The sequence below is a fragment of the Narcine bancroftii genome, chromosome 5 (genome assembly GCF_036971445.1).
Source record: "Narcine bancroftii isolate sNarBan1 chromosome 5, sNarBan1.hap1, whole genome shotgun sequence".
NCBI lineage: Eukaryota > Metazoa > Chordata > Chondrichthyes > Torpediniformes > Narcinidae > Narcine > Narcine bancroftii.
In genome coordinates this window covers 224,680,323-224,691,533 of record NC_091473.1, presented here as the reverse complement: position 1 = coordinate 224,691,533, position 11,211 = coordinate 224,680,323, and the positions used below count along the sequence as shown (strand labels likewise).

Below are 11,211 nucleotides of genomic sequence, written 5' to 3'. Positions count from 1 at the left end.
GTTCCTCAGTGCCTACTGAGGCCCTACCATAGACTGTGTATGTCCTACCCATATCAGATCCCCCAAATTGCAACCATCTTGCAGTGCAAACTCAGATAGCTTGGAAGGATCACGTGTATTGCCAGAAACCTGGTATTAAACACCAAGGAATTGAATGGACATTCTTGTTCCATGGAATAGTGAAGGTCAGTGATCTTTAAAGTAACAATTTGTCTTGTGTTTAAAATGAGAAGATAATCTTTTGGAAATAAATACTTGGGTCAACTGTGGAGAGAAGTGCCGTGAGTCCTTCCAGGAATGGGAGAGGGCCTGGAATAAGCAGTTCTCTGTGGAAAAGTGATGCCCCTTGTGCAGTGCTGCTGTATCACAGCAGCGCATGAAGAATCTCTCCACGAACACACTGATCGTCTCGTCCAAGGCTGGACGTCCTCTCAGATTTCCAGCCGTCTAAATAAGAAAATGATTGCCTCCCCATAAAATATTCATGAGGCTGACATAATCGTAGAAATCTTTATTACATCCTTTTACAGATAGTAAAATTAGAAATAGACCCAAAAAAACCCCTAGTGTTACTAACTAGAAATATCATCTATTTCTCTAATCTCAGCTTGATCAGAGTATAAAACACGTTTGCTATTTGAAAGTCCTTTCATTGAGTCTATTTTGGTCTTGCTGATTCCCAACCCAATGGTCATTTCACAGGGTCAATCATTTCTGTTGTACTCATTCCCACAGCCTTGGTATGTGCTTGAGAAAACCTGCACAAGGCTGCCAAGAAATGCTGACCACGTACATTGGTCTAACACTAGTCTGGGAGGCTAAGTAAAGCGTACTTCAGTTTCAAGCTCTGCGCAGGTTGGCACAGCAATGGTCATTCGCATGCAAGTTTCCCGTCGAAACTGGAGAGAGCGATGGCAAATGCCTGGACTGCACACATCGGGTAGCTGTAATCCATGGTGAAAGCATCATCCGCCACGCGCCCAAACTGCATCACAATGTAGTCGGCTGCAGGAGATGCAGAAAGGACACAGCTAGACACTTCATTCAGTCCCTTGCCCATAAAAATGTCTCCTTAAGAAGCAATCAAAAAAAAAATCCTTGTCTTTTTCTCTTTTCCCTCCCTCTCCCCAGGGTAGCACACCTTCTAAGAGGTTTGCAGGAACTGGATGTCGATTTCCTTTATAGTTCCATGAACTGCACAGATTAATAAAAGTCACATGGCCACTAAAAAAAGGTTTGTTTGATTCATTGTAAAAACAGATTGCTGGAGAAACTCAGCAGGTCAAAAATGCCCTTTATAGAGCAAAGATTAAAAATACATAATTGACGTTTTGGGCTTAAGCCCTTCATGGATGTATGCAAAAATGTCGGCAGGTGTCAGATACAAAAGGGTAAGGAGAAAGGTGTGGTTGCAAAGGCAGGAGGTATTAGGCAGAGAAAGGAGGGAGGGAACAGCAGTAAGTAAGGGGAGGAGGGATGGCTAAGTGAATAGAGGGGAAAGGGGGGTGGAGAGCTGACGGGGGAAAGGAAGGGTTAAGGAGAGCTGGTTAGCAGAAACTGGAAAAGTCGATATTAATGCCATCCGGCTGGAGAGTGCCCTAACAGAAAAGCAGCTGTTGTTCCTCCAATATACTCATGGTCTTTGTGGGATAGTTCACGAGGCCATGGACAGACATGTGACTATAGGGGTGTGACACAAAACTGAAGTGGTTGGCCACTGGAAGGTCTCTATTCACTGGTGTGGACAGAGAAAAGATGCTCAGTGAAGTGATCTCCCAGCCTGCGCCGGACAGAGTGAAGATGCTCAGTGAAGTGATCTCCCAGCCTGCGCCGGACAGAGCGAAGACACTCAGTGAAGTGATCTCCCAGCCTGTGCCGGACAGAGCGAAGATGCTCAGTGAAATGATCTCCCAGCCTGGGCTAGACAGAGCGAAGACGCTCAGTGAAGTGATCTCCCAGCCTGCGCCAGACAGAGCGAAGATGCTCAGTGAAGTGATCTCCCAGCCTGCGCCGGACAGAGCGAAGTTGCTCAATGAAGTGATCTCCCAGCCTGTGCCCAGTCTTTCTGATGTAGAAAAGGCCACAAAGAGAACACTGGATGAAACAAATCAAACCTTTGCTTGTAGGGCCTGTTTGGGGCCCCAGACTGAGGTGATGGAGGAGGAGTGGGCACGTGTGTCACCTCTTCTGTCCACAGGGGAAGGTGTTGGGGGGGTGATTGATGGGAGGGATGAGTGCATGAGGGAGTCATGGAGGAAGTGGTCCCTACAGAAGGCAGAGAGAGAGGAGGGAGGAAGATGTGTCTGATAGTGGGATCCTGTTGTAAATGCCGGAAATTCTGGAGGTTAATACGTTGGATGCGAAGGCTGATGGGGTGGTAGGTGAGGACAAGGGGATTCCTGTGTATGTTGTGTCTGGGAACGGAGGGGCCAGGGCAAATGACCAGGAAATGGAAGAAATGTGGGTAAGGGCTGAGTTGATGTTGGTGGAGAAGAACCCACGATTGAGGAAGAAGGCAGACATTTCAGAAGATTTGGACTGGAAGACCACATTTCGTGAGCTGATGCAGCAGAGAGGGAGAAATTAAGAGAAGGGGATAGAATCCTTGCAGGGAACAGGGTGTGAGGAAGTGTAGTTGAGGTAGTTGTGAGATATTGGGTTTGTAATATATGTTGGTGGAAAGATTTTGTCCCAAGATGGAGATAGAGATATCCAGAAAGGGGAGAGTGTTGTCACCGATGGACCAAGTGAGTTTGAGATTGGGGTGAAAGTTGACTGCGAAGTGAATAAAGTTGACAAGCTCATCACGGGTGCATGAGGCAGCCTTGACGTAGTCATCAATATAATGGAGGAAGAGTTGAGGGACCTTGCCTGTGTAGGCTTGCAGCATGGATTGATCCACAAAGTCCATAAAGAGGCAGGCATAGCTGGGACCCATAAGGGAACCCATGGCTATTCCTTTGATTTGGAGGAAGTGAGATGAGTTAATGGAGAAGTTTAGAGTAATGACAAGTTCTGCCAGGTGGAGGAGGGTGGTGGTGGAGGGTGTCTGGTCCAGAAAGAACTTAAGTTTTTTAAGACCTTCTATATGGGTGAATGAAGGTATAAAGGGATTGTACATCCATCATGAAGATGAAGTGGTTCGGTTCAGGGAATTTGAAGTCATTGAGGAGATGGGGGGGTATCGCGATGTAGTTGGGGAGGGATTGGACCGGGGAGAGAAGATAGAGTCAAGGTAAAACAAAACTAGTTCAGTGGGGTAAGAGCAAGTGGAAACAATTGGTCTACTGGATGGTTGGGTTTGTGTATCTTGGGTAAAGGGTAGAAAGGAGCAGTGTGGGAAAGGGAGACAATGAGGTTGGCAGCGTGGGAGGGAGGTGACCAAAGGCGATGAGGTTGGAGATGGTGTTGGTGGCTTGATGAGCAATAGTGAGATCCTGTGGAAGGGGAAAGTAAGACATGTCTGAGAGTTTCCGTCTGGCCTCAGCAAGATAGAGGTCAGTGCGCCAGAACAACAGCACCACCCTTGTCTGCAGGTTTGATGCTGAGGTTGGTATTGTTGTGGAAGGCAGAGTGTTCAGAGGAAGTAAGATTAGAATATGAGAGGGGAGTGGTGAAGTTGAGACGGTTGATGTGGCATCAGCAATTGGAAATAAAAGGACCCAGAGTGGGCAGCTGGCCAGGATGAGGTGTCCAAGAGGAGGAAGAGGCTTAAAGCAAGAGAAGGGGTCTTGTATGGGTGATGGAGAGCCAGAGTCACAGAGGTAGGCCTGGAGACAGAGGTGACGGAAGAAGGGTTTGGCATTGTGGGGTCCACGGAACTCATTAAGGTATGGGCAGAGGGGGGGCGATGAAGAGAACCAAGTGCTTCATCTCAGGGGAAGGTCAGAGGGTGTGCTGGGAGGAGGTGAATGGTTAGGGAGGTCAGAAGGTAGAGAAGGAAGTAGGGGAGGTCAGAGAGGGAAGGTGGAGGGTTGGGAATGTCGGAACATGGAGGGTGAGGGTTAGGGAGGTCAGAGAGGGGATGTGGGGGTGGGGGAGGTCAGAGGGGGAGGAGGAGGGTGGGGTTAATGAGAAAGAGGGAGATGAGAGTCAGAGGGTTATGGGGTTGGGAAGAAGAGGGGAGCTCTGAGGGGGAGATGGGGTAGAGTAGGGGAAGGTGTAGGGGATTGGGAAGGGTAAGAAGTAGTAGGGGAGATGAGTAAGTGGGATCCAGCAGCGAAATCGGGACCACAGTTTATGTTGGGATCCATGTGGTGTAAGTCAGTGTGGGAAGCTCTGGTGAGAATGAACTCATCATCAGGTTTTTAGGATGTGAAGGGAAACTGAAACACATGGGGACATCTAGACAGGGAATGTGCAAACTTCAGATGGACAACACCGGAAGTCAGGATCAAACACTGGGGTGACTCTGTGGCATGTTAGTACAGGTAGAGGATTGATTAATAGATAGAAAACAGCAGGTCATTTCTAAGCTCCATTCAGTCGCAGTCTATGAAGTAGGTGAAGGAGCAGAGGGCATTATGTCCATAGATGTGGGGACTGGTTTAAGAGGATGTGTGGGACAGTACATGGAGGGGAAAGCCTCATGAGGAATGGTAAATGGAGATGGCAGCATGTGGGGAACGGAGATGGAGGAAAATACATGGCGAGTGGTTCATGGAGACAGCGAAGGGGATGTGTAGGATGGCAGGGCAGTGCATGGAGATGGGGAGAAGAATGCAGGGAATGGTACGTGGTCATGCAGAAAAGGTCACGGGGAAAGTTATTTGGAGATAGGGGAGTTGGAAGACTATTTTAGATAGTGCAAGCTTACAGGAAATGGTGCTCGGAAATTAAGGTGGGAGAGAGGAATTGGTCATGGAGAACAAAAACAAAGAGGGAAAATACAGAAACACAAGAATGAGGCAATTGGTTCCTGAGAGGGTTTTAAACAAAGTTCCAACACATTCCAGCATTCAGTTCCACAGAACAGGGATGCAACCCACCATCATTCTCGTGGACAATCTGGAAATTCTTCACTGAGGCATGAGTCACTCTCCCATGGAAGTTCAGCATGTAGGATTGTGTCTCATCATTCCACACTGGGGTCTTGTTGTGCAGTTCAATCAAGTTCTCAGTGTTGTTGCATTGCCATCTCGTGAGGAGGCCGTCTTTATCCTAAAAAGAGGCCCACATTTGCCCAATCAGTGGAGTGCATCCCACGCCATCCTCTCCAAGCATTCTCTACCCTGAGACAGAGCTTTATGGGATAGACCCAGTGCCAGAACCAATGCTTTATGGCTCCTTCAACGATTGATCCCAACATTTATAGTTTCTTTCAGACGGCAGTTACGTCCTCTGGGAATGGGCATAGTTCACTCCCTTGAAATGGTAGTGCCCATATCACGAGAGTGTTGACAATGAGTTGAGGTGACTTACTGGTGTAGGAAGGTGAGGTATGAAATGTTACTCTGATGGGTACAGGATTAGGGCAGGTGTCAAATAATTTACTCAATTATTTTAGGGTAATGGCCTGGGTTTGATTGGTTTCTCAAACCAAGGTGGTGAGCTGGATTATTCAAGTAATGGGGTAATTTACCTGGCAATGGTGAGAGGTATTTACTCGGGGTTGGATAGGTGAGTTTGCTCAGGGATAGGGAGAGCATGCAGGGGTGAGATAGGAGCCTACTCTACGTGTGGGATGATTTACACTGGGGATTGGGCAATGGGTAATTGCTCTGACATCATCGGAAGTGACTCTGTGGGGAAGTCAAGGGGAGGTTAGTTGCTTTCAGAGGGAGGTAATTTCCAGTGACCCATCTCACATCAAAAGTAAATTCAAGTCAAAATGCTGCAGATGGTTAAAATCCACAATAAAAACAGAACTTGCTGGAAATGCTCAACAAGACCAGTAGGATCTGTAGAGAGAGGAACAGAGTTAATGTTTCAGGTGAAAGATCCTTTATCTGTTCTGACGTGTTGGGCATTTCCAGCATTCTCTGCTTTTATCATATCTTGGAGCAGTTTCTAGTTGAGGGACAAGTGAAACCTTTTTGTTGAACATCGAAAGAACCAACATTATTAATGCTTGAATTCAACTCACATTACGGGGGCGGAACGGGATGCGATGCTGCTCCTCATCCATGGCTGGGATAATGACTGTCATCCTCCTCGGGCCTCGGAATCCAAGCACGTTGGTCTCCTGCAGTGAATTGATTGGAATGGTTCAGCTTTTCTTGAGAACCATTAATCAGACAATGGAGTTACTAACATGGACAACAATTACTGCCGTCCTGAAAGGGCCCAGGTCCGAAATGTTGGTTACTCTGGACGCTGCGTAACCTACTGAGTTTGTCGAACATGATTTTGTATTGCACTTGACCGCAGTATCGAGAAACGTTCTTATTTAACTGCTGTGGTATTGGTTGACAATGTAATGAAATGAATGTGCTGTGTCTAAGAGTTAAGATGTTATTATAACCGTATTATGAATCCTGAAATACCTTTTTGTTTCTGAACTGCTACACTCCTTCAGAAGAGAGACCACCCTTGGACAGAATTTCATCACTGTGGACCCAACAATGATGTGGGATGAGTTGCCAAGTCAGGAGGTGTTAAACACAAAGTAGAACATAGAATGCTACAGCACAGTAGAGGCCCTTCAGCCTCAATGTTGTGTCGATCTATATATTCCTATCAAAAAAAAAAGGAAACTCTTCCTACCATTTTTCTTCCATCCATGTGCCTTTCTGAGTTTCTTAATGCCCCTAATGTTCCAGCCTCTACCACCACTCCTGGTAAAGCATTCCAGGCACCGATCTCTGTATAAAAAACTTATCCCTGATGTCTCCCTTAAACCTTCACTTTGTACAGATGTCCTCTGGTGTTTGCTATTCCTGCCCTGGGAAAAAAGGTAGTGGCTGTCTACCTTATCTATGCCTCTCAGAATTTTGTAGATCTCTATTGTCACCTCCCATCCTTCTTCACCAGAGAGAAAAGTCCCAGCTCTGCTAACCTTGCCTCATGAGACCTATTTTCCAATCCAGGAAACATCATGGTAAATCTCCTCTGTACCCTCTCCATTGTTTCCACATCCTTCCTATAATGAGGTGACCAGAACGGAACACAATATTCCAAGTGCTGTCTCAACCAGAGATCTGTAGATTTGCAACATGATTTCTCGACTCCAGAACTCAATCTCCCAACTTATGAAGCTCTTTTTAACTATCCTATCAACTTGCATGAAAACCTTGAGAGATGTATGGATTTGGACTCCCTCTGTTCCTCCACACTGTTAAGTATCTGGCCATTAACCCTGTACTCAGCCTTCAGATTTAACCTTCCAAAATTCATCACCTCACACTTACCTGGATTGAACGCCATCTGCCACTTTTCTGCCCAACTCTGCATCCTGTCTGTATCCTTCTGTAACCGACGACAACCTTCAACGCTATCCACATCTCCTCCTCGTATTATCCGCAAACATACGAACCCATCCTTCTTCATCTAGGTCATTTATAAAAATCACAAAGAGCAGGGGGTCCCAGACCAGATCCCTACTGAGCTCCACTAGTCACTGACTTCCAGTCAGAATACTTTCCATCTACTACTACTGTCTGCTTTCCACAGCAAGTCAATTTTGACATCACATAGCCAAGGTTACCTGGAAGTGATGATGTTTCCAAGCTGCTCTTGACCTTGGTGGTTTTGGGAGGTGTTGTCAGAGCAGCTAATGTATACACCAGAGCTGGCACACTGCAGCTTTGATGATGGAGGGATTAAATGTTCAGTGTGATGAATGGAGGGGCAGAGTCAGATGGAGTGATTTGATCTGGGTAATTGGCAAACAATGTTTCTGGAGCTGCAGGTGAACAATTTTACATCACACTCCTCACAAGCCTTGAAAGTGTTGGCATGCTGTCAGAGAGTCAGGAAGTCAGACACTTGCCAAAAGCCACCCAGCTTCTTGTTGCCATTGCACTGATATGCTAGTCGAATTGATTTGTAGGTGAAGTTGTGGATAGTGTTGAAGATTGCCGTAGATTATAGAAGAATATAGACAGGATTGCAGAGTTGGGCAGCAATGGTACAGCCATGGAATACAGAGGGTGGTGGGTATGTGCAATGAGTTGCCAAGCCAGTGGTAGAAACAGGTACGATTACAATGTTGTTGTAAAGACATTTACACAGGTACATGGAAGGGAAAAGGGCCAAACCCAAGCAAACAGGGCTTGTTTTGGTCAGCATGGACAAGTTGTGCCAAAGGGCCTGCTTCTGTGCTGGAAAAGTCGATGACGATGAATATTAGATTCTCCTTTAGTAGGATGAATGTCACTGCCTGCCTTTTGTGTGGCATGAATGTCACCGATTTTTGGTTCCACTGCATGGGGTCATGGGCATTTCATTTCCTCAAGTGTTGTGAATAGAGTTGAACCTTGTGCAATAATCTGCGAATGACCTTACAATAGAAGGAAGGCTGATGTGACTGATTTCCGACAGGCACAACCATTGTGTCGGCTATGGCCTAAACCTCTCATGCTTATAACATGGACTATAAAGCCCTATTTGGTTCAAGATCAAGTTTATTGCCACATGTACCAAGGTAGAATGAGAAAGTTTGTTTACAAGTAGTCCAACTTGGCACCAAATACATAGTGCAGGATACAGGAAGTGATCAATTAATACAGAGCAAAGGAGTCTCAGATTCTGAACTATAGCACTTGCTTATAGGCAGCTGAATTACTTCAAGAAACTCGATGGAGGATGTAGTCAGAAAGGAAAGAAAATGTCCAATTTTTAATTTTGCGAATTGGCTTGTTTTTAAAAAAAAATCTGTCATTTCTGTACAACCCAGGAGAAAACTAAAGAATTTGGGAATGGTTTGCATATGCGGCAGGTTGAATGGACCAACAGGTGTTTCCTGCTCTGTCCACTCGTGATGTTCATAGTTGTGCCGGTTTCTGCACCGGTATTGATATCTGGTTGCCTGGAAGCAGCATCTCCCTGTCATATTCGAAATATCCTTCAGGGTAATCTGTCCAGCGCAGGAACCCTCCTTCTCAAAGGATGCAACAATGAAGACCAGGAATTGTTAAGCTGTGGCTAGGAGTCAGAAATGATCAGACTGTGGACATCGGGGCCAGCCAATGAGAGATCTGGCAGTCATCACAGAGTCTTCAATGTGGTACTTGAAACCCATCTCTCATCGAGGATGATACCCTCACATTTGGCCCCATTACTGAAGAGGCTGAGAGGGAAAGTAGGTTGAGATAGAAGAGAGCCCTTATAATAGTAGATTTGGGGTTCAGTTGTCCTAATCATTGGGTTAATAGATTGAAAGAATGAATGGTGATACAATGCACCAAATTTCATCTGAGCAGGGGGATGGTGTTTTTGCATGCTCTCCATGTGAGTGAGTGGATTTCCTTTGGGTTCCATGGTTTCCTCCCAAGTCCCAGTTGCGTGGGACTGAATTGGTGTAAGCTTTAGAGACACCTCGCCTCGAGGAGTCAACGACATAATTTAGACATACATACTTTGCAGCAATGATTAAGTTTCAAAATGCATTTTCTTTTTTGTAGTTTTTGTTTATTTGGAAGTCCTGATGTTATGAAAGGCTCAGAATAAGTACAACTCCTTCTTTACTTCCAACATGACAGAAAGCAGATGTTGGGTACAGTGATGAGCTGGGACGAGCTGATTGCTTGGACACAGGTACTTACGTAAGTGACAGCACAGAGCTCCTGACGGATGTTGGAACGGTCAGCCCTTCCCCGATCAGGATTAACTCCGTTGTTGAACACCGTGAACTTGGTTCCCATCAGGTTTGACCTAGGAAAGTCCAAATAGAACAAAATAAACTTGATGTTGACCAGGGTTGGGGGTGGGGGGGAATGATAATTAATGCTTATCTCCAAAGGAGCAAGAGAGGAGAAGAGTCCAGGAGGTCATCCCTGGCCATCCGAGCTGTCTCATACAGTATCATGATGTGCGGTTTCCCACCCAATCTCAACCAGTAGGGAGGATAGTAAGAGAATCAAGATACAGGCAGTTAAGGCAGGAAAGGTACACGGAGGTGGAATAATGCAGAAGGCACATGGAGCTAAAAATTTTCAGGACCTGCTGAAGGGGCAAAATAAAGGAATTTAAAAATAAATTTTGAAAAGTTGTGGAGAAAAAATTCTGCAGAAGTCACCTCCAACTTTTGGGGTGGCACAGTTAGAGCTGTGGTTAGTGCAATGCTATTACACCAGGGTTTGAATCTAGCACTATGGGTAAGGAGTGTGTATGTTCTACCCTCATCTGCGTAGGTTTCATCCAGATGCTCCAGTTTCCTCCCACCTTCCAAAATCGTATGGGGTTTGTAGGTTAACTGGTGTTTTTGGGAGGCATCGGCTTTGTTACAGTACTGTATCTCTAAATTTAATTTAAAAAAAATTAACCTACCTTAGACAGTTCAAACTAGCCCAGAAGACCATCATGAGAAACACAAAAGCTGCAAATGCTGGAATCTTGAACAAGCATCAAGTTGGTGGGGGAACTCAGAAGGTCAGGCCGCATATCCATGGATAGAAATGGTCAGTCAATGTGTTCCCAACTGAAACATGGTCTGACCAACTCTACCCATGGAGGCTGCCTGACCAACCGAGTCCCTCCAGCAGCTCACTGTTTGCAAAAGGTCATGCTGACCTTATTATATCATTGTGACGCTTTCCAGAAAGTAACAAGATTTTTCTGGAAGGAGCTCAGTGGGGAGTTCCAGTGACCTGGATTCAACCTGGCGCTCAAATACTGTCGGTGTAGAGCTTGCACGCTCGCCATGGGGCTGTGTGAGTTTCCTCTGGATGCTCCAGCTTCCTGCTACGTCCCAAATGGAGGAGGCAGATTAATTGGCAAGTGTAAATTTCGCCCCCCACCCCCCCCCCCGCGAGTGTGCAAATGAGTGGTTATAAAGTGGGAATATGGGGAGAAAATAATTTAGAGTCAGAGTAGTGTATAAATGACTGCTTAAAGGACGGTGCAGATTCAGATGGTCTTGTTGAAACTGGTGAAATGGCAGTGCTACCGCTGGTGCAGATCCATGAGAGCGGGGAGCTGAGAACAGCACTGCTCTGCAGGGTCCAAGTGCCTGTTCTTAATGTTCATGGCACCCTACAGGCTTTAAATAGCTGGTGAAAGGAGCCAACAGCATTTGTAATTATCCTGCAACTGCAGGATCTTTGCCCAAGA

At 46.0% G+C, this 11,211-nt stretch overlaps 1 protein-coding gene across 1 annotated transcript in view; it reads right to left on the bottom strand.

Moving 5' to 3' along the window:
- Positions 1 to 628: 628 nt before the first annotated feature.
- Positions 629 to 11,211, bottom strand: part of LOC138765538 (tubby-related protein 1-like) — a 30,623-nt gene continuing 20,040 nt past the window's right edge. The window contains exons 7-10 of the mRNA XM_069942569.1: positions 9,705 to 9,813; positions 6,086 to 6,184; positions 4,989 to 5,160; positions 629 to 1,005 (exon numbers count right to left, since the gene is read on the bottom strand). Coding sequence (XP_069798670.1) covers positions 872 to 1,005; positions 4,989 to 5,160; positions 6,086 to 6,184; positions 9,705 to 9,813 — 514 coding nt within the window. The 3' untranslated portion in view covers positions 629 to 871. The remainder of the gene's footprint in view (positions 1,006 to 4,988; positions 5,161 to 6,085; positions 6,185 to 9,704; positions 9,814 to 11,211) is intronic.